This window comes from Podarcis tiliguerta (assembly GCF_965153285.1).
Source record: "Podarcis tiliguerta genome assembly, chromosome: Z".
NCBI classification, from domain to species: Eukaryota; Metazoa; Chordata; class Lepidosauria; order Squamata; family Lacertidae; genus Podarcis; species Podarcis tiliguerta.
The window spans coordinates 15,915,833-15,939,146 of record NC_139553.1 but is presented as its reverse complement, the minus strand read 5'-3'; the positions used below and the strand labels follow the sequence as shown (position 1 = coordinate 15,939,146).

At 44.8% G+C, this 23,314-nt stretch overlaps 1 protein-coding gene across 25 annotated transcripts in view; it reads right to left on the bottom strand.

The window, feature by feature from the left end:
* FNBP1 (formin binding protein 1) overlaps positions 1-23,314 on the bottom strand; it is a 114,560-nt gene that overhangs the window by 10,363 nt on the left and 80,883 nt on the right. For 6 of the 25 annotated variants that reach the window (XR_014507206.1, XM_083423674.1, XM_083423659.1 and 3 more), the window contains exons 9-17: positions 22,965-23,159; positions 18,885-19,070; positions 14,678-14,767; positions 8,410-8,424; positions 8,202-8,237; positions 5,244-5,353; positions 3,687-3,819; positions 2,582-2,703; positions 468-607 (exon numbers count right to left, since the gene is read on the bottom strand). Coding sequence is in view for 23 of the 25 variants with exons in the window: in XM_083423674.1 (XP_083279800.1) it covers positions 468-607; positions 2,582-2,703; positions 3,687-3,819; positions 5,244-5,353; positions 8,202-8,237; positions 8,410-8,424; positions 14,678-14,767; positions 18,885-19,070; positions 22,965-23,159 (1,027 nt within the window). In the remaining 2 variants the exon portion in view is untranslated. The remainder of the gene's footprint in view (positions 1-467; positions 608-2,581; positions 2,704-3,686; positions 3,820-5,243; positions 5,354-8,201; positions 8,238-8,409; positions 8,425-14,677; positions 14,768-18,884; positions 19,071-22,964; positions 23,160-23,314) is intronic. The other 19 variants (XR_014507207.1, XM_083423663.1, XM_083423672.1 and 16 more) reach the window with 12 other exon arrangements.

Below are 23,314 nucleotides of genomic sequence, written 5' to 3'. Positions count from 1 at the left end.
CTTTTTCTTTTCTTTAAAACGATAAAAGCACCCACAACATTTATTTATTTATCTACCATCTATTTCAATTCTATCCCACCTTTCCTTCCAAGGAGTTCAAGATGGCAAACGTGGTCCCCTCCCTCCTCATTTAATCCCCAAAACAGCCCTGTGAGGTGGGGCAGTGACTCAGCTTCATTGAACCCTGGTCTCCCAGGTCCTAATCCAACACTCTAACCACTACACCACACTTCCTATGAAGCATCTGGAAGCCTTTTTGCAATGGCACATGTGTGACTTGGGGGCTGTTGTGTATGTGCCAAAGATCCTCAAATATAAAGGTATGGGTGGTGGTCCCTGGGTTCCCCCTCACGTCTGTTTGCACGTGCCACGGTGCAACCCCTTGGCCACATTCAGGAACTGCACCTGGCCACAGTGGGACCCCTTGGCCACAAACTGCACCTGGCCCTGAGGGATCTGGGACGTACCTTCAAAGGTATACAGAGCTTTGCACGTCCCGATCGTGGGAAGCGGTTCCTCATCGTCAAACTCATCGTCAAACTCCGGTGCCGGCACTTTCACCTCACTTTCCTGGCTCGGCTCCTCTGTGTAACTGCCATCTGGACTGCTCAACACAGGAAAAGAAACACAGCAACTATAGCGACAGGCTTAGAGGGCCAGGGAGGGAGGAGGCGACGCTGGTCTGCCAGCGTCATTATATAGCAGACTTGGAAGTTGCCTTACACCAAGAAGGACGGCACAGGCCCATCCATCTCAGCATTGTTTGACACTGACTAGCAATGGCTCTTCAGATTTCAGCCCAAAGTAATCCCCGGCCGTATCTGAAGATGCCAGGGACTGAAGGTGGAACCTTCTGCATGCAAAGCAGTTGCACTACCGCTGAGCTACAGCGAGGCAAGATTCTAGTCCTCATAGTTCAGAATAAAAGGTTGAATTGTACTGGAAGCTGCCTTGCACTTAGTGAGACTATTGATCCATCTGGCTCAGTGCTGCCTAACACTGATTGGCAGCAGTTCGCCATGGTTTCAGGAAAGAGTCTCTCCCCTGTTCTTCCAGGGGATCCTTCTAGGATCGATGCTTCCAGGATCTTCCACATGCAAGGCTGCCGCCCTGTCACGTGTATGATCGACCTTTCCTGAATCGTATTTTGCAGGTACACCATTTAGCAGAGCAGATAAAAGCAACACAAAAAACGTAATTCGCCAGGGAAAATCACTTGCAAAAAAACACATATACTGGTTGAAACGGCATGCAACAATATGATTTATTAAGAAAAATCCCCAAGAAAATACCGATTCAATTTACGAAAAGCTTTTTTTTCTTTTTAAAAAAAGAATGCAGAAATTGTTGCAGAATGAATAACTTGGGAGGGACAGATTTATTTGTCCACCCATCCCTCATATAAAGATTGGCCAAGAAGCTCTAGTACTCTGCTGCTGCTTTCCCACCTAGAGCCAGAGGGGGGAGCTGTGTAGTAAGAACCAGCACTGGCTGAAACAGCAGTAGCAGAAGCTAGAGAGGGAAGGGAATTGTCTTGCTTGGGCAACAGATTCAGGGCAGGGTGTATGGGGGGAGAAAAGAGCCCCAGAGTTCCCCTCCAAGGGCCACTAGCTGCTGGGAAGTTTTCCTGGGAGCTGTGAGAGTGAGCTGCTGTGCTCAGGATCATGTCTGCTTGATAACTGGTGGAAGTGCAGTTGCTGAAGCTGGCTTGATGCCGTGAACATGATACACATAAGTTAAGGTACACACAGGGCTACTGTGTCCTACCAACCCGTAAGAATATAAGGAGCGCCTGCTGGATCAGACCACTGGCCTATCTAGCCAAGCACCCTGTTCTCACAGCAGCTGCTGACCAGGTCCCTGTGGGAAACCAGCAAGCAGGATTTGGGCACAAGAGCAGCACTCTCCCCTCCTGGGGTTCCAGCACCTGGTATCTGGAAGCAGGGGGGGCAGAAGAGCAGAAGAGCCGGGCTGCACCAGGCCAGTGGCCCACTGAATCCAGCATCCTATTCTCACAGTGGCCGGCCAGATGACACAAAGGGAAACCCAGAACCCGAGCGCAGGAGGACTCTTCCTTCCTATGCCTTCCAACAACTGGTATTCAGAAGCATCACTGGCTCCAACTGAGGAGGCAGAGCATAGCCATTAGGGCTAGCTGCCCTTCTCCTCCAATAGGCTCTCTTACCCCTACTCTGGGACGCCTAATTTGTGCATGAGAAATGGAGGGGCAGAAAGGAGGGGTGGTATGTTTTTCCATAGTGAACTGGCACGGCTGGTTCATACCATCAGCTCAGTTTAGTGGTCTAGCTAGCCTAGTGGCCATTGGCTCTCTAAATGGACAGGCAGAGCCTCTACCCCAGTCTAGCTGTGTGGGAAATGGCAGAAATCGCATCTGGATTCTCCCTGCACATAAAAGCAAGCAATTGTTCATGAGATGAGTGTTTAGGTGTCTTTTGAGATTCGAGGGATGCGAGGGTAGTGTAGGTACGAATTCTTAGCACAGAAGTAACCTGAGAGGGTCTCGAGCAAAAATGGCAGCCCAAGGTTGCTGAACGGACACCGTGTAATACAGATACTGTACCTCTCGCGATCCTGGGCGCAGTTGTTGACAGTCAAGGTGTTCTGAGGCTCATACATCCCGCTTTGGCGGCGTGCTGGCTCAGTACGTGCAGGCAACCGGCCTTCTACCTCAGCTAGCCAGCCCTGTGGTGGGAAAGGAGTGAAACTAAATCTCAGTCCACAATGGGTTGGGGCCAGCTTATCCTACATAATCCTGACACTCAGTTAAGGGTAAAATGTAAGTAATATAGCTGCTTTATAAGGTAAGAAAAGAACATCGTGGGTGGATGGGAAGTCAATGGAGGTAAGAGATTTGTTCTGGCGGTTGTTTAAAAGAATTTGCAGAATTTGAAAAGTTAATATAAAAAATGTTTTGTTTTGTTTTTTAAAGAAAGCCTGATAGTTAAGATCTCCTTCTAACAGGGCAGGTCAGAGATTGAAGGGGGAAGTGGCCTTGTTGATGGCAGCATCTAGGCTGGATTCTGACCTCACTCATGGGCCAGGTGGGTGGGACTGACAGCAAGCACTGCTTTGCTATTTGCAAGAGCAGTTTGGACACTTGTTTTCCTTATGCAGACACCCCAAAGCTTTCCATTTGCAAATGCCTGTCTACAGGTGCAGTTTGAATCCAAGCACCAGCTAGAAACAGGCAGCTTCAAACAGGCTTACTGACAGTGAACTGTTCCTAGTAACACAGGAACAAAGCAAACTGCCTTATACTCAGACCACTTGTGCTTCTAGATCACTACTGTCCACATTGACTCTCCAGTGTTTCAGACAGATGCTCTAGCCACTGAGCTAGGGCCCTCTCTCCAGGGGAAATCCCTCTTCTTGGATCATGGTTCCCCACTGGGAATGGGAAGGCAAGGGGTGGAAGAATGCCAGTCCCTAATGAGGCATTCCATTATGAGAGAGGAGGATGCCTCTTCTTGGATCAGGGGTCTGGTCGCCCCTATACATTTGTTGGACCCCATCTCTCATCAGCCCCTGCAGCCAGCATGCCCAATGGTCCAGGGATGATGAGAGATGTAGTTCAGCAATATCCCGGGGTCACAGGTTTTCCCTTCACTGTCCTAAAGTATCATTGTTCCCTTTGCTGTCTTCAAATTCAAAGCTGTTTCCCATACCTCGAATTTCTGGGCTTCCAGACGCAGCTTCTCCAGGTTTTGGGCCAGCTCGGCCAGCTTGAGATCCACACTGGCTGCATCTCCCATCTGCGGGTTCTTGATGTAGACGTCTTTCATTTTCGTTAAGGCATCTCTGCAAGGAACAAAGAAAGCATATCAGGGACTGGGAGGCTAGAGTGCGCCCCGCTCCTCAAAAAACAAAAATTTAAAGAGCACATCTGCGTGAAAGCCAGGGTGATGTGGCGATTAAGAGTGTGTCAGACTAGGACCTGGAAGACCAGGGTTCAAATTCTGCGCCCACTTGGCCATGAAGCTCACTGGGTGACCTTGGGTCAGTTACTGCCTCTCAGCCTAGCCCACCTCACAGGGTTGTTGTGGGGATTAAATGAGGGAGAGAATCATGTAGGCCACCTTGAACTCCTTGGAGAAAAAGGTGGGATGGAAATGCAATAAAAATAGCATGTAAGTAAATAATTAAATTGCATACTCCCCCACTACCAAAAGCTGGGATCATGAGGTGTTGCGAGATCCAGTCTGCTCAAGATATGCCCCCAAAGATACATCTTCGCTAGCAGGTAGTTTCCTATCTTATATTCCTCTTCACAACAGGTGCTCTGATCCCTGAATTATGGCCCTTTCTCTTAAAAATAAAGATAGATGCTAGTCCTCATGGTTCTGAATAAAAGGCTCAAAGAAACAGGAACACAGGAAGTTGACTTATACCGATTCAGGTAGGTAGCCGTGTTGGTCTGACGCAGTCGAAATATATAAAAAAAATAAAAAAAAATTGTCCAGTAGCACCTTAGAGACCAACTAAGTTTGTTCTGGGTATAAGCTTTCATGTGCATGGTGTACGTGGATGGTGCATGGTGTACATGGTATCTGAAGAAGTGTGCATGCACACGAAAGCTTATACCAAGAACAAACTTAGTTGGTCTCTAAGGTGCTACTGGACAATTTTTAAATTTTTTAATATATTTCGACTTATACCATTGGTGGTCTATCTAGCTCAGCATTGTCTACACTGACTGGTAGCTGAGGCTCTCCAAGTTTTCATGAAGGGGACATTCCCGGGCATACCTGGAGATGCCACTGGAGATTTAACCCAGGATCTTCTGAATGCAAAGCATAATCAGAGATGCATTTGGCTGGTCCCTTTCCTTCAACAACCTAGTGAGGTAGGTTAGGGCAAATGATAGCGACTGGCCTGGCTTTCTGGCACCTTTCTGAAATCTCCCAGCTTGCTGGGGGGCAGAAATCCTGCTTGCACATTTCTACAGAGTGTGTGCTAGTGACCAGGGTGCAGGATGGGCATCTGAAGAAGGGAAGTTCCTGGAACAGAAGACCAAGCTGCCCAGACAGCCACGGCCCTGCCAGATGCCTCTTGCTTGCCAAGTGAACCACTCCAGGGCTGAAACTGTTTTATTCCCCTGCTCTGGGGTCCAAGAAATGGGAGATTCAAGGACAGTCCTCTGCACTTTGTCCTGGGACCTCCTGATTGTAAACCAAGTGCCACTGAGCCACAAGTTCTTCTTTCTGTGTTCCTGCCAAACATACCTTTGATCCATTTCCTTTTGGATGTCCCTGTTCAGCTCGTCCACCTTTTGCTGCAGCTTCTTTCTTCTTTGCTCAGGGGGCAGATTGCTGAAGTCCTCTGGTCCGCCACCCTAGACATGCCAGAGTAGCGGTCAAAGAGGAGGGAGCAAGGTGGGATGGGGGGAGAGGGAGAAAGAGAGGTCTGTAAATTTCGGCCCATCAAGGAATATCCCAGTTTTTGGAGACCCAGAGGGTCCTCACTAGTCTAAGGGGTGAAGGACAGCCCCTTGCAAGGGTTTCGTCAAGGATGGAAGTGATCAGGCACGTTCTTGCTATAGCCTAGCCTGAAATTGATTTAAATGGTGGCTCTGTTTAGGGCAAGAAAACAGAAACCCTCTCATGATGAGGCGCTGCTCTAGTTTGGCATCAGAACAACAGCCCACTTAGCCCTGCCACTGGCTGGAGGCAGACAATTGTTGTTGTTTCTTTCAGAGAATGAAGGCGGTGTGACAGGGGCATTGTTCCCCACAGTAAACGCGAAGGGTGAGGAATCTCTGGTGCGTGGGCCGAATCTCTGGCCCTATGGTCGTCTCCAACTGGCCCACGGGACTCCTTGCAGGCCGTGCCTCTCACTGCCCCTGTGCCACCCCATTCTCCAGTCCTTCTGCTGGACTGGAGCAGGCCCCTGACCTGTAGGAATGCCTCTTGGAGGGGTGTGAGGGGGGTGATAACACCTCTTGATTTTACATACTTGCTTTTGCCTTCCTCAGCCTGGCAGCCTCTGGATGTTTTGGATTATAACTCCCAGTTCGTTTGGATGTACTTTTATTTAGCTGTAAATAATCCACCAGCTCCTTTTCGACTAATTTGCCTGTCTATCCAGAGATAATCCAGGACAATATAGTTTTAAAAGATTTTTGTTCCTTCTTTTTTTGGAGGGTGCGTATGGAGACACTAGGGGAATTCCCCTGAGCCACCTGAAGGCCTGTTTTGGCTCCCGTCCTGTCATCCCTCACCACTTGAGTTTGCTATTAAAAGGACAGAGAGAAAGAAAATAATAATACTAGAGAGAGTAATCTGGAGAGACTAATCAGCTTCTTGAGAGGCAATCAGCAGTGGGTGCCTCTTCTGAGGTGATGCCATCGATGGCAGACGCATGGACCAGGGAAGCATGCTTTGCATCAGAACTATTGGTTCATATCCTATTTTAGTTCTACTCAGAGTAAACCTACTGAAATTAATAAACACGGCAAACTCGGCTCCATTCATTTTAGTGGGTCTGCTCTAAGTAATGCAATAGCTGGCAATACTCCATCAGTTTCATTCATAAGCAAATTTAATTGCTTAATTGCTTAATCATACCAGTTTCAGTTGAGACAAATTTATTGGCAACTAAAGCTCATGGGATTAATCCACTAAGATGCCTTTATTCCAATTAATATTATTAAATGACCAGACTCTGGCCAAGCTGAAAAGGTCGTGAACAAGGTTAAAGCCAGGGCATAAAATCCAATGAACAACCTCATAAATAGTATGGTGATCAAAACCTTTGTATTCCCCAAGCTTATGGGTTCTCCAGCACCGTATCTTGAAGCAAACCCCACCCTTTGTTATCTGATTCAGGATTTCAGATTAATATCTGTAAGAAACTTCATTCCACTATCACTACTAGTTTTGAAATTAAATGGAGTTAACGTTTTTAGTTGGGATCGATGGGTGTTTGATTACAAGGCGTTAGTTGTTCTGAGGTACGATTGTGTAAAGGCTGAAAAACGTAGTTTGCCACTGACCAATGAATATCAACACCCAAACACGGAAATGCTTTGTGGCCAGTCACTGGAATTATCAGAGCGGTGGTTGAAGCTGATCTCAGTGAAGAACAGACAAGGATCCCAAAAAATTCAGTATCAGGGCTGGCTGACCATTCCCCACACAACGGCCTGGGGGCTAGAAATACATGTTGGGATCAGGATCCATATGTGCTGCGTGTTCTTGAATCTAGACCAGTGGTTCCCGTGGTGTGCAGTACTGCCCCTGGTTGGGGGAACAGTGGGGTTATCTAGGGAATGTGAAGAGGCAAAGGGGCAGCTGGAGCTAGTGATTTAAGACTCCTGCTAAGCGACTTGCAACCAGACATTGGGAAACTGGTATCACTTCATCAAGCCCACCCATTGTGTTAAGAATTTACTGAAAAGTGAAATACCTTAATTAAATAAGTGTTGTACCTAAGACCCTTGCTAAATGATTACCAGACTTTGAAAAGCTAGTATCATTGAAAAAAAGTTCATCTGCTGTGTTGAATTAATTAAACCAAACAGTTTTAACTGGATTTTGAATAAATGTGCAATTAATTATTATTGCATGTTGTGCCAACCACTATTCTGAATAATGCTTTTTATAGGGTAGGGGGCATGGGAATGAGGGCATGGAACCAAAGGAGGAGGGATGAAAAAGTTTGGGATCCATTGATCTAGACTTTCCACCTTAGGATCTTTGTGACTTGACATAGAAAGTGTGAGATCTCTCTCTTTCACACACACAAAAATACACACACACACACACACACACACACACTACACCATTTGAATTATCTGGGTTCTTGTCTGTAATTTACTGAACCACCAACACTTTCTTTTTTTTACTTTGATACCAAATATCTTTGCAACCAAGGCTAAATGAATATTTCATGCATTATATCAGATGCAGCAACAGATCAAAGCAGGAATCATCTTTACTTCATTTGATTTTATCATAGATAAATAATTATAATGCTATGTGATTGCTTGTTACACTGAAAATCATTCTATTTTGATAACCCAATGAAAAATATATTTTTTTATAAAAAAAATCCTACTACATTTTTACAACCTCAGATTGCATTTTTTAAAACCGCACACCTAATAATTAAAGTACTAAACTACTAAAATTAAAGAGTTATTATTTTTTAGCAGCTCAGTATAATCATTAAAACCGGATCACCTCCATTAGATTCCAGACCTGCATATTCAGAGTTATCTGATAAAATATCAAAGCAAAACAACAACAAAAACACACACAGAAAAGAGACAACAGAAAATCTGAGTTAATTTCAGGGGTGCTCGCTCAAGATGGGCTGCAACTGACGCGGACAAAAAATTGTGATTGCAAAACACAGACGCGAAAGAACATTTGCTGCGGTTGTGCTTACCAGCTTGAGAGAAAGCTTCATGTAAGAACGGAGAAGTAGAGGAGGAGAAAGAGAAAGAGGGGGAAAAAACACAAAGGCATATCAGAAGGAGTGGAACTTCGACCTGTTCCAAGGTTATAATCAAATGATGCACGTCTATACACACAGTCACACACACTCCTCACACGGCTTGTGAAAATGGGACACTGCGTTTGTCGCACATCTGTGCAAAAGTTCACGAGAGCTGGGTAAGAAACGTTACCAACGGCCTGCTGTTTTGTCTGCAGGCTCGGATAAGTAATTTTTATTTTTTATTTTTTAAGTGCTTGACTTTTGGCTGTGCACAGTGAAAAAGTGACTACATATTGCTTTTAGCTGTTTTGCTGAGAACAAGGGAAACGTCTATTGCCCGTTTCTAAAAGTGTTTGCCTCTTATTCTGGAGTGGATTGCTAAGCAATTCCTGCATTGGAGAGTTGGACTAGATGACACTTGAGGTTCCTTCCAATTCTATGATTCTAACTGCATTATCAGAGGGTGGAGTGGGAGCACAAGGAAGTGTCTCAAGTATGGATGGACAAATTGGTGAATTTTAGGATATCTTTGTTTCTCGTTTATCCAAACTTAAGTTCAATGCTCCACAATTCTAGACCCGTTTGCAATTTTAAAAAAATGTCCTCGAGAAAATTAGTCTGCAAATTTCTCCTAATATATGGTTTTGGGAAAGCAAACTCCCCTAATATACACCTTTTCAAAGGGCAGCTCTTCCTAACATGATGCATTTTTAAATGTTTCTGCTACTACAGTTATTAGAGGAGAGCCGTAGTTCAGCGGAAGAGCAGCTGCCTGGCGTGCAGAAGGTCCCAGGTTTAATTTCTGGAACCTGCAGGTAGACAGATCAATGGTCTGGCTCTGGGTAAGGCAGCTTCCTATGTTTCTGTTTAAATCAGCCCTTAATTCAGAACGACGAGGACTAGAATCTTGTTTCATTTTAGGTGAACCACTGTTGTGCATGCTTTGCATGTAGAAGGTCCCAGATTCAATCCCTTGACACCTGCAGTTAAAAGGATCAGCTAGGATAGAAACCTGCCTTAAACTTGGTCAGACCATCGGTCCATTTAGCTCAATATTGTCTACACTGACCAGTAGTGACTCCCTTGGTTTTCAGACAGGAGCCTCTCCAAGATTTACCTGGAGATGCTAGGGACCGAACCTGGGACCTTCTGCATGCAAAGCATGTACTCCACCACTGCACAACAGTGGCTCCCCTAAAACGAAGTAAGATTCTAGTCCTCACCGAGCTACGGCCCTGTCCCTCAAAACTATAGATACAGAGGCATGGGGCAGGCTTACAGAGAGGACAAATCCACCAGTCCAGGAATTAGAACCTGGGTGGATCATGAAAGGACCATCAAATTGATTCGAAACACACAAAAGAACCAATCCCCCCTCCCCCCGAAATCATGGGGAGGCAATGCCATTTTGATGGGCCTGTGCTGGAAACAATCCAGGGCCCTCTTTGCAGAAGCAGGGAGTGTCACGATCCCAACCCACCTGCTTGCTTCCTCCCTCTACTCCACCCCTGCCCCATAAAATTTTGGCAGACCTTTTAACACCCCACCCACCCAGCCAGAATGCTAGCATCCCTGTGAACTTCAGCAGAGCCACATATGACACAAGTCGAGAGGATTTCGTACATATTTTACAGACGGCAGTGGCGGTAACGAGAGAGGGGAGAAAACCGGCTTGCCTACAAAAAAAGCAGTCTACGTCAGATATAAGGCACGGGGATGCCAACGTTACGTGCGCCAACGGAAGAACGAGTTTCTAGAGGCAAGACTACCACAAGGCCAGACAATGGCCAGCCAACCAAACACTATCTATCATTTTGCTGTAAATCCAGCAAATGGGAAGCCACACAGCACAGAGCATGCCTATAGCTTTTTAAGGGACGGGAGGGATCAAGGTGAGGAGCTTTTCGACTGGGTCTGTTTCTAGATACTACAGCAACCAAGCGCCTAATGGAAAGCTCACCCAAGCCTTGTCAAATGGCCACAGAAGCAGCATGATTCGCTAATTGGTGAAAACGTGCGCCCCCCCCCCCAAAATGGGCAGCGAGGTAAACATATTAAGCCTCAAATGACTCAGGGGGATGTTTTTTGTTTTCTGATCTTCTGAATCTATGGCACGTTTTAAAAACCAAAACTAGATTGCATAGAGCTTTTAAATGTTCCCCACACATTATTTTGTTGTAAATCTTTATAGAAACTCTGAAAGGGAATGGAGAATGATTATGCCCATATTGCAGATGGGAAAATTGATGCTAAAGAGAGAGCGAGAGCACGGCTTGCAAGTTTTAATCTGTTTCTAGTCTACTGTTATTTTAACTTTTTGAAAGACTTAAAATATGGTTGTCAATTTTTATTAGTGATAATTTTATTGTTTTATCCTTTTTTTGTAAACCACTGAAGTTTTTTTTAGAAAACAACAACAATCAAGCAGTATATAGATTTTATGAAATAAAGAAATAATAAGCTCTCCGTGAGATTTGACCAAGGGGACTTTCAGATTTGGAAGTCAGTCTCTTAGCTGTTATGATTCACCAATTCCCAGGTTAAAAACAAAACTGTCTACATGTCAGGGCTCAATACAGTATAGACCAGTGTTCTTTGAACTGAGGCTCCTAGTTGTTGGACTCTTATCTCCCATCATCCCTAACCACTGGGCTAAGGTAGGGGTGGACGATGGAAGTTGTAGTCTTACAACTTCTGGGAGCCCAAGTTCAAAGGACACTGATGTGGACAGAGCAGTGACTACTGAAATATATTGCAGAACGTTGTGATTCCTTGAAAGATCAACAGGAACCCACTGCTTAGACCAGAGGTGAAGAATCTAGGGCCCTTCAGATGTTGGACTACAACTCCCATCATCCCTAACCATTGGTCACAGTGACTGGAGCTGCAGGGAGTTGGAGTCCAACAACATCTGGAATAGAATAGAGAATATAATACTGGATCTTCAGAGTTCTTGGTTCAGATCACCAGCCAGTCTAGACTCTCGCCCTTAGGCAAAAAAGCTACTAACTCCTTGTTTCAGGTGATCCCGGTTGATAAAATAGGCACAATGGTGGTCTAGTTACAATGTCGTGAAAAGAAGATGGGAAAAGGCAAGCTTATGTATCCTTCAAATCAAACAACATATATAGTATTTGGGCTGAGTATAGGCCACCCCAATCTGGCTTGTATAAAACCTGAGTGTGGCCTATAATCACACTCCCATCAGTAAAGAAGATGAGATTTAAGAGATCTCATTTTAAGGATGTAGCTTATATGGAGGGGGGGTGCAGCTTATATTCGGACCAATATGGCATGTAGTAATTTATGAGGCCTTGTTAAAAGGCTGCACTATGGAAGTAACATGTGTCAATTTCATCTGTTCCTAATTTTCTGCTGCATTGGGTGGGCTTTGTTAATTAATCAGTTAAGCATACGTCCTTCCTTTCAACTCTGCCTTTCGACCAGTAGGCCCTACAACATTATTTAGGATGTCATTAAAAAACAACACCTTGAGATATTCACTCAGCCAATTTTGGAGACTCTGGAGCGCAGGGGAGCTGATGAGGTGGTGATTACTAGTTAATTACATTTCTAGGAAATGTAAAAAAAGAACAGAAGAGGGGGAAAGGAGTCAATCGTTTTCAGGCGCGCATCCTGGGGATGATTCTAAGGTAGCCATTTGCGGTGAGCAGATGGAGGAAGCCTAAGAGCCACAAGCGTCAATAACACACAAGAGCGCATGAAAAAGCCAGCAAGTTCTATGTGTTATTGGATAAGTCACAAACGATGACTCTCACTTACAACGGGCAAAACAGGCCTTACCCCGCCCCCCCCCAACCCCAAGTCTCTGGTTTTGCCAATGCAACAGTTCCTTTTGAGAGCCTCGGACAAATCTCTCTGAACCCTTTCCAAGTTTAAAGTGTAGCTCAAAGAAATGAGGCCCACTGATATAATAATAATAATAACAATACAGAATGTTTTTAGCTTTATAAGGCTTGTCCTTATCCTCCTGTGAAGCATCTCCAGTTGCAAATATACAGTATTGGCAGTTTGCAACAGGAAGCCACAAGGACCTCCCAACCACGCTGGAACCCTCTTCATTGTCACAACTGGTGTTGTGTTTTTTTTTTGTTTTTTTTTTTTGGGGGGGGGGGAGTTTGTCAGTATCTGTGGGTCCCTTCCAGGCCTGCGATTCCATATCCAGCAAGGTTTAGAACCTAGCAGAAGAAGCTGATGAAGTGGCCGGATTAATTTGTTTGTAATAATCTTTGTAAGTTGTTTTTAAACTGATTTAAAATGTTGTTTTATTTGTTGTAATCCACCCTGGGACCTTAGGGTCAGGGGAGGGTAATAAATTGCTAATAGTAGTGTTAATAATAATGGCCTTAGTTGCTTAGTACTGCCATGTACATGTTCAAAGAAGCTGTCCCAGACTGACACCCACCAATAACAAGAAAGTTGCTTTCTCTAGGGACAATCATCTTTAGAACAGTATTTTAAAACTTTAGGTCAAGGTTAATTTTTTTTTAAAAAAATGACATGGATATGTTGTCTTTTAATGGAATCAACCCAAGGCATGCCTACTCAGAAATAAACAAGGAAGGAAGGAAAGATGTGCTACCTTCCACTTGCCAAACTAAAATTAAAGACTAATTGGGTAGGATTTTTTAAAAAAATATGTAAAAGGCTTCAAAACGTTATAGGAAATTGAAGTAGAATTTTAATCCAAAGTAAAAAAGAAAGAAAGAAAATGCAATCAAAATGGATAAAATTACAAAGATAATACTGTCCAGTGTTGGAGCATTCACAATGCTTCTGAATGCCAATTGCTGGAAACTGCAGGAGGTGGGAGTTGCTGTTATGCCTGGGTCCTGCTTGTAGGTTTTCCTTTGGGACACCCGGTTGGCCACTGTGATGCTGGTCTAGGTAGGCCGTTGGCTTGAACCAGCTGCAGGGCTGCTCTTATGTTCTACTGCCACTGCTGGAGGCAGGATGTTTCAAAATACCCATTTGCTGGGAATCGCGGCCGGGGAGAGTGTTGCTGCTGCTATGAGGTCCTGCTTGTGGGCTTCCCACTGGGGAATCTCATTGATTTATCTATTCAGGTCAAAGCCTGACCAAAATCCTTACAGAGTTTACAGATAACAACAAAATTGGCTAAACACCGGTTGTCAAAATAGATAAAATTGCAACCATGGTATAATAACAAATCAACTTGCCTATTCAGGTCAAAGCCTGACCAAAATCTTCACCTGATCTGTGTTATCTGTGCAGTTTAGTTCATTTTCCTATAACATTTAGAAGAATTTTACATTTTTGTATTCCCATCTAACTATGTCTTTTGAGTAAACCCAAGTTCAGTTCAACCTCCCCTCCACTGAAACTTAAGAGTATAGGAGATTGCGACCTTAAGAGTTGCAATGGTCCATTTTGCACGCAATGAATGCTAAACCATAGTTTAGCGCTACTGGAATACACTTCACAGTCAGGAATGGATGGCTGTTGGGTCGAATACGGCCCTCTATGCTTTTCTATTTGGCCCTTGGAACTGTCCTCAGGCCACACCCCTTACTGGCCCTGCCCTGCTTTTGCCTGCCTGGAATGTGTCCTTGAAAGGATGGAGAAGGCACAGGTGCGTGGAAACCCTCTGATACAGCTGACTGCATTAAGTTATGCATCACACCTGTTGCTCCACCTACTTTTGTACCTGGCCCCCACCCACCACTGGCATGCAGCTTGCAGCCACCAGCCAATGAGGGAATGCAGCCCCTGGGCTGAAAAAGCATTCTTAGCTCCTAAGTCTAAACAGCATAGTCTTCATGGCCTTCCAACACCATAAATTTGCAAACTTGATTTGCAGTCCACGCCTATTCTCCCAGCTTGTCCTCTCCCACACCTGAATGGAGTTCCACTGGCAACGCAATTTTTGCCTGCCTGGTTTTCCTGCCCCACTTCTGGCACCCAATTCTTGCTCCCGTTTTGTTCAAGCAAAGGGAGCTGCTTCTGACCCTAAAAATAAAAAGCAAGCCTTCTTTCACGTGGTCCCTGCAATGCCTGCAAAAAGGCTTTGTTATTTTGGAGGGGGTTTTTGAGTTAAATTTTTTGATTCTGCACATGCCAGCTTTCCGCAAAGTGACAGCCCGCCTTTTCTACCCGCCTCTTGCAATGTTGTAAATGAGGTCGGTGACTGGAGCAGCGACTGTACAGCCTGGCCACATTGTCAACACAGACTTACAACATATTCCCTAGCCTCAAGCGCATAGGTGGGTTTGCCTAAAGTCCTCTTCATGAGCTCTTTGTGAAAATACAAAGACTGTGACTGTTGCTGAGTCAGCAAGAGAAAAACACATGGATTAAAAGGGGTTGAGGGGAAAGGGGGAAAAATAGACTTCTGCATTTACTGCTTCTACAGCAAAAATAAACAGATAGCTCTGCTTAGGTCTGACGTCCACATTATCATCTAACACAGCAGAGGTACCCAATGTGCTGCCCTCCAGATGTTTGCACTACAGCTCCCATCAGTTCCCAGCTGTCAGGTGGAACCCAACTTGTGCACCCCAAAAACACAAGGATTCCCACCCCCAGCAAAAGACAGAATCAGTTTCAGAGTGTGTGCAGAGGGAGACCAATTGAGTCAGCGGGAATTGTTGTGTTGGGGGGAGGTTGACTTAGCACCGCTTTCAATACAACCCACTATGACCAGTGGTTACACCACAGGGACATTTGGAAGGCACCACATTGACTACCCTGGATCTGACCCCACAGAGGGACACCCAGAAAGCCACACCTGTTATTGGAAAAGATAAAGCAGGAAATTCAGGTGCCTGGAGATGGACAGATCAGAAGATCATTTTGCTAAGCTGTGAGGATGTCTCTGCCTGGGGCCTCACAGTGCTTTATCTTTGTGGGAAATGGGGAAGCTGTAGAACCAAACCAAACTTTTATTTTTTGCAGGCGAGGAATCTGATGCATTTTCGCATTCTGGTGATTTGGATTTCCAAAAATCGACACTGAAAACCTAACCACTCAGCTCTAATGCCTTCCTGGTGGGTGAAACGTAAGACTGAAGTTAGTGCAAAATCCCCAAAACACCTCTCCAGCCTCAGAATTGTCAAATCACTTGGGGGGGTAATAAATAATCAGAACTCCACTGTGGATATAGAATATCAAATCTTCCCTGCATGGTAACATGCAGGATTTTTTTTTTGTCATCAAACAAAAGAAAACTGTGGGGAGGGGGGGTGTTTCTGCTCTAGTTAAGAGACTTTGCTGCAAGCAGATCCTGAAATTATGCATGCGGTTGAAAGCATCTTCAAGTGTTCAACCATCCAGGTTCTGCTTGGGGCAAAAGAGTCAGATGACCCACAATGTATGGATGCAGCCAATGTTAGTCCTACTCAGAGCAGACCAATAAACCCTCAGCTCTGTGCTGAAGAGGTTTTTTTTTTGGGGGGGGGGGAGGTATAGAGAACAGTCAGGGATATGTTCCCCAATCAGCTCTAAGCAGCTTTGATGTACTGTGACATGTTAGGAAAGTCGTGCTGGGTTCCTTTTCTGCTACTCTGTTCTGAAGTCGCCCTCTGCACATGCTCCACAGCTCATCTGTTCGTAAGGTTCCTAAGAAACAGCAAGCCATAAATTTGGAGCTTGTCTGAGGCATCAGGGTACATTCAGCTCACCATTTGGCATGTCAAGAAGAACTCTGAGACACAGAAGGGAGAAGTCCATGTAAATAAATATATTTTTAAATACCAAAAAATCCACACATCTATCACGCCAGCATAAACCTATTAAAAAATGTCTTCCCTGTTAGCTTTCTACAGGCAGGGAGTCTTCGATGCAGTAGGACATTCAATTATGGGTTTGTGGTCTGAAGTAGAATGACTACATGATTTTCCAGATGGAACATGATTTCCAGGATATATTTTCCAGCACGGATGGGACTCAAGAGTGTGCTGTGGAGTTGTTAGATCACAATATGGAAAGTCAGCCCTTTGAACCCAGTTAGCCCCATGAATCAGCAAAATCATTCCATTTATAAGAACAGTGAGTATGTACACAGTATGAACGGCAACCCCTCCCCCACCGAAATTTAACTGCAATAATTCAAACCAGGACATAAAATAAAATTTCACAGGCTAAACACTTTGATTTATATATCTTATATACCGACTGTACACAAACACAGATGAAAGAATCACTACAGCTAGATTGCAAGAGTATTACGGTGGAATATCTACACATACTAAAGGCTACTAATGGCTATATGCACACACACACATATATAAAATGAAACAAGGTGATGATCAAGTAACATTCCTGGTGTGAAGTGAAGAGTTAATTACACAGTGAGAAGGAAAGGGAAATCACATCAAGAACTTCCACGGAATGAAAACCACAAAAATTCAAATGAAGAGTCAGTTTTGTTCACTGGCAGAGTCTGGCTCATGGCAATTTGCTTTCATGGTGGCAAAGGAATCCACCCACTCAGTACAGGAATGATCTGACTCACGTCAAGTCAAAAGGAGGGGGGGAAGTCCATCAGGTGTAAACCAAAGAATGAAGTGGTGCATTAAAGCAATATCTGCACATTTGAAGCATTACCATACCACTTTAAACAGCGATGGCTTCTCCCAAAGGATGCTGGGAAACATAGCTGCCAACTCCTTTGTGTCCCTCACCCCAATAAAATATTTGAGGGGGCAGCCCCCCTCCCCGGTGATGGGTATTGCTGCTTTTCTTTCTTTTCCACATTTGGACTTTGTTTCCCAACTTGTAAACTTGTAAACGGGTTGCTGGATGGCAAGGGAACTGGGACTGGGCAAAACCCTCTGACATCATTTCTTACGGCCCTTGTGAATGGAGCAGAGAGAGAAAGAGAGAATGGAAACTGCAGGTTCCCGGAGCTCTGCCGGAATGAGTGAGGAAGCGGCTGTAGCTGATCATTAAAAAAACCCAAAAAACCTAGAATCACCTAATTCAGATGAGTAGGAGAGAAAAGCTACCCACCTGTTGTTGTTGTTATTGTTAATCTGCCCTTTACACCAAGGCTTCCAGGGGAGGTTACAACCATTAACACACAATATTGAAAAGCAACTTACTGTCACAGAAATAAGGCGAGTCTTAAAAGAATGCCCAAGCAGGCAAATGCATAATTTTGCAGCCAGCCCTTGTTGATTTTGGGCACCTGCAAGGAGGCAACCAGAGGCCTAGAAATTTGGGCTTGAGGAGAGTTGGGTTCAAGTCCCTTTTTAACTTTAAGAATTCAGAATATCCCTGGACCAGTCGTTGTTTCTGAGACCAATCTCACAGAGCTGTTTTGGAGATAAAATGTGGGGTGGGTGGGCACCTTCCACCCCATCTGTTGCTAGGATTGGGGGCAGGCTCATTTGGGTCCTCAAAATGTTTTATTCAAGGTGGTGTCTCTGCTAGGAACCGGTCTATTAAGGGTGCTGAGAGTTGTTAGAAGACCCCTATTTTCCCTCCCAGAGCTACAATTCCCAGAGTTCCCAGTGGGATTGTTAAACCACTCTGGGAATTGTAGCTTTTGGAGGGGAATAGGAGCCTCCTAACAAATCGCAGCACCCTTAAAAAACTGCAGTTCCCAGGATCCTTTAGTGGAAGAAGCCATGACGTAAAGTACCGTACTTTGCCATGTATAAGACTAGGCTTTTTTTTACTAAAAAATAATGTTAAAAGGGGGGGGTCCTTATTCACAGGGGCAATCTCCCCCCATTTTTTAAATTTTGAGTCCCCCAAAACAAGGGGCATCTTATACACAGGGCCGTGTTATACACGCAAAAATACGGTAGTTTGGAGTGCTCTAAATGCCTGGCTGAAGATGTGGCCTTTAAGTCATGCAAACTCTTCTTTGGGGAATTTTCTATGGCAGAGTCCTGCCAATTAAAGGTTCAGGGTGTTACGAGAAATAAAAAATGCTCCTGGACGTGCAAAGGCTGCATCACTGCATGATGCCATGCCTTCTGTTGTCCCTCCAAATTGGCTGCACTTGGATTGTTGACTCAACTGCAGTCCAGAGCTACGTATTTGCATTGTGGTTTCATTGTGGGGGTTTTTGACAGCAGCTTTTTAAAATTTCTCAGAGGTCACATCCACTCCGTACATACAATGTGCACTTCCCCGCAAAAAATCATGGGAATTGTAGTTTGTTGAAGGTGCTGGGCCCTGTTGAGGGGAAAAGTACAGTTCCCAGGATTCTTAAGAGGGGGTGAGCCATGTGCTTTAAATGTGCAGGTTGTGTGTGACGAGAACTTGTATGGTATTCATTAAAAACATATAGACAGACGCACAGGGAAGAAAGGGGGGGGGGGATGGATGCAGTAGGAAAAACAGATTCAGTTACTCAAAGAAGTCATGATTGGATGTGCAGTTTAGGTACCCAAGAAAGAGACAGACAGAGACACACCCAGAGGCAAACTTACCCCGCGTTTTAGGCTCCGGAAGCAGTGGATTTTGGGTTTGGAGGTCATGAACTCGTTGAAGCGGTGGGAGAGGGGCTCCTTTTGCTGCTTGGGAGACTGGGGGCCATTAGGAACAGCGGAAGGTGAGGCAGAAGAAGAAGGGGGCGGAGGAGGGGGCTGATGGGGGGATGTTAAAAGGGACATAAACTACGTATAAGAGATGGAGAAGTGATAGAATTAAAAAAGGGGAAAAAAACGGTTACAAAACAAACCCAGAAAAAGAAAGCACGTCCGCAAAAGAAAACCAAACAGAAATGAACCCAAAAGTGCAAAAAAGCAACGTTTCAAAAGCATTTTATTTTAAATAAAAAAAGCCATGGTTTCCCCGCCTCCCCGCCCCCAAATAAAATTTATATATATATATTGCATAAAGGGAAGGATCAAGGGTTGGGAATGTGATTGTTTTTAACAATAAAAAAAGATTTGTGTTATTAAAGGAGCATGTGATGGGGGGGGGGGAATGAGTTTTAGTAAGTGGTCAATGCAAAGAGTTAATGCACGGCATTCCCTACCCCCACCCTGCGCTGCCAGAAATCCTCATCATGCCACATGCAAACAAGATGAGAGGGTGAAGCGAAGAAAATTGGGAGATTCCCTTCCACAGCCCATTTCCCTAGCCCTGATTATACAACTGGATTCATCAGGAACTTGTTATCTCGGAGTACAAGCGAATTCCCTCTATGGAAAACACGATGAGTCATACGGCAAAGCTACCAGGGGCCCCCACTTTCAAATCTCTCATACAGCTATGAAGTTCACCATGAGGCCTTGGCAAATGACACACCCTCTCCCTCTCAGCTCTCTCCACCTCAAAGGTACAAACAGGATAAACCCACGTGCCATGACAGGACGCTGAGATTCTTAGATGGCGGGCAAGATGAAACTGTGGAAAGCTCATATTTTATTTAATTCATTTGTTATTCGAGAGCCAGAATGTCACAGTGGTTAAGAGTGCTAGACTGGGACCTGTGTTGACGATGGTTCGAATCCTACACCTAGCCAAGAAGCCCACTGGGTGTGACCATGGGCCAGTCACTGCCGCTGAGCCCAAGCTACCCAACAGGGTTGTTATGGGGATTAAACAAGGAGGGGGAGGACCATGTAAGAGCACCCTTGAGCTCCTGGGAGGAAAAGGTGCGAGATAAATGAAATGAAATAAATAAATAAATTTGTACCCCACCCTTCTTCTCAAAGGATTAAATAATAATAATTCAGTGCATTTCTTTACATCAAATTCTGGCAGGCAGATGAGGATGGGGCAAGCAGGGATGGGTGGATCTGTCAATTCTGGTTGCTTTGTGTTTCTCTTTTCTCTGTTTTTTTTTGGGGGGGGGGCTATCTTTTCATTTCCGTACATTTCCAAATCAGTTTGTGACTTTTTTCTTTCATCATCATAATAATAATAATAATAATAATGGGTCGTCATGACAATTCATCAGTATTTTAGTTTCAATTTATCCTAACACACATGGTTTTTAAGGCAATTTTCTCTGACAATACTTTTTTTTTTTGCAAAGCAATTTGCCCTAATCTGCCAGGGATCCTTTAGCTGTGATTCCTACATTGCAGGGGGTTGGACTAGATGACACTTTGGGCCCCTTCCAACCCTACAACTTTATGATTCTAATATAATGCATCTTCGCATGTTACTTTCACCGACTGATGCATTTTCGTGCACACTTTACCACTGCACACACATTTTTACACATGTTACTTGAGCCAGAGAACTACATCACAAAATTTGCAGGCATGAATTTCGGACGATGGCTGCATTTGGATACTGCTTTAGAAAGCTCAACTTTTGATAGTTTGCATTTAAAACGAGGACTGAATTCATCCCCCATTCCTTGGCTCACGTTTCCATGTGGGTGTGGAGGGAGTTATCTGCCAGCTGGATCAGTCGACATCAGGAAACCCAGGTTGGTTCTTAGAAGCTTAATAAAGGTAAAGGTAAAGGTACCCCTGCCTGTACGGGCCAGTCTTGACAGACTCTAGGGTTGTGCGCCCATCTCACTCAAAGAGGCCGGGGGCCAGCGCTGTCCGAAGACACTTCCGGGTCACGTGGCCAGCGTGACATCGCTGCTCTGGCAAGCCAGAGCCGCACACGGAAACACTGTTTACCTTCCCGCTAGTAAGCGGTCCCTATTTATCTACTTGCACCCGGGAGTGCTTTCAAACTGCTAGGTTGGCAGGCGCTGGGACCGAACAGCGGGAGCGCACCCCGCCACGGGGATTCGAACCGTCGACCTTACGACCGGCAAGCCCTAGGCACTGAGGCTTTAACCTACAGCGCCACCCACGTCCCATTAGAAGCTTAATAGGGATTCCTAAATATCACACACTTCTTCACTCGAAGAGATCTGGGAGGAAGGAGAGGGGCTGGATGTGTTCTGGAAGCTGTGATCTCCATCCACAAGGGCCTGGGCAGGGCTCTGTGTGAACAGTGTGCCCTAGACTACTTCCCAGAGTCCTTAGTGGGAATTCTGTGACATATATCCACAAGTTCACCAATATAAGAAGAGCCTAAAGGGAACCCATCTAGCCCAGCCTCTTGTTCTCACAGCGGTCAACCAGATTCCCATGGGAAACCTCTTTTAAAGCCATCCAGGTTGGCCATCACTGCCTCCAGTGGAAGGGAGTTCCACAGTTTAACTCTATGCGGCCTGAAGGAGGACTTTCTTCCATCTGTCCTGAATCTTCCAGCATTCAGCTACATTGGATGCTCACAAGTTCTAGTGTTAGGAGAATTTTTTTTCCCTTCCCTCCATTTTCTCTGTGCCATGCGTATAATTTTATTAATTTCTGCATCGTGTTACCTCTTACTTGCCTTTTCTCTAAACAGACACCCTGGCATGGGGAAAGGTTCCCTGAAGACTGGGAGTTTGAAATAGCACTGTTTGCGACTAATAGCCTAAAGCTGGGAGGATCAAGGAGACAGAAATGCGTACTCTCTAACCCACTCTTGAACTTCAGGGGACTTGGTAGGAGGAAAGGAATCTGATCAGACAGAAGGATCCTGTTAGTCACACACCCCCTGAATGCAATGGGACTTCAGGACAGCATGCCTTCATGCATCGATGGGAAAAAAGAGAAACAGTAAATACAAATGGGGATAAAGTTACAAAGGCCGGCAGGAAATGTAAATGAATGGGGAATGAGTTGCAAAGGGTAATCCAAAACATTTGCTGCCCAGGCCACAGATGGAGGGGCCTGATGCCCTTGTGTGCCAACACTTATTGCCCAAGTCAACTGCCATGAGCAAGGAAGACGTGGCTATTTAGGAAAGCTCTGGCAAACTAGCACTTATGTGGAACCAATGAGTTAACAGACACATGTGGGCAGATGAGCTAAGAACAGATTATAGACTAGTAACTTTCGTATCCTTGTCCACAAGGATGTGTAGCATGGCAAAATGCGAGCGGCCTAACTGCATCACACAGCCATTGTTGGTACATACGTTGGAGCAGATGTTTGGAATAATAAGACCTCATCAAGAGGGTTTTTAAAAAGAAAAAGAAGGTTGCATCCCATGAGTTCAGTTATGTTGTGGAAAGGCAACAGAGAGACAGGCATCAGGGATGCAGTAAAGGAGACAGGCATGTTGTTAATTAGCTGGAAAGGGATGAGCGATGTGATCAGAGGGCAACAGGCAAGCATGAGACAATGAAAGCAGAGAGCAACTCTTTGGGATTGAACGGGAAACTAAAAACCACCATGGCAAAGACATGACAACTCAAACAAAACCAAGCTGAAGAAAACAGCTTTAAAAACAATAAAGAGCAACACAATATTTTTTAAGAAGTACATAGAAATCATAAAAAAACTTTACAAATTAAAGCAAAATCCAATAAATTAAAAATATTACAATAAATTACAAGACATCAGCTATTAGTTCTTAGAAACTAATTTCTAATGAAAAAGAAAGAGAAAAGAGAGAAGAAAAAAGTCTTCACTGCTGGGATTACAAAGTAACACACGAGTAGCAAACGACAAAGCTACTGACACAACTAAGCCGAAATCTGGGAAAAAATAATCCGGTACCTTGTTTTTCTTGATGAACGGCCACAACTTGCCCTTGGACTTGCTGCTGAATCTGGACTCCGGCTTCCCATCTTTGGAGTTTGAAAGGCTGGAGTCGGAGACGGTGCGCTTGATTGGCTGGGTGAAGTCCTCAAAATCTACATCGCCTGGAGGCTCAAACCCAGATTTGAAGGCTTCTACCACCAACTTGGAATCCTGAAACGATCAGGACAACACAGAAAACAATGCTAATAATTTGTTTTTTGTTTTTTTAAGATGCCATTGATAAGTGGTGTACCAGACAGAACTAGTAAGTACGCTGTACACAGTCAATATGGAGGCAGAGCTGGCCGGTAGGTTCACAGACTGAA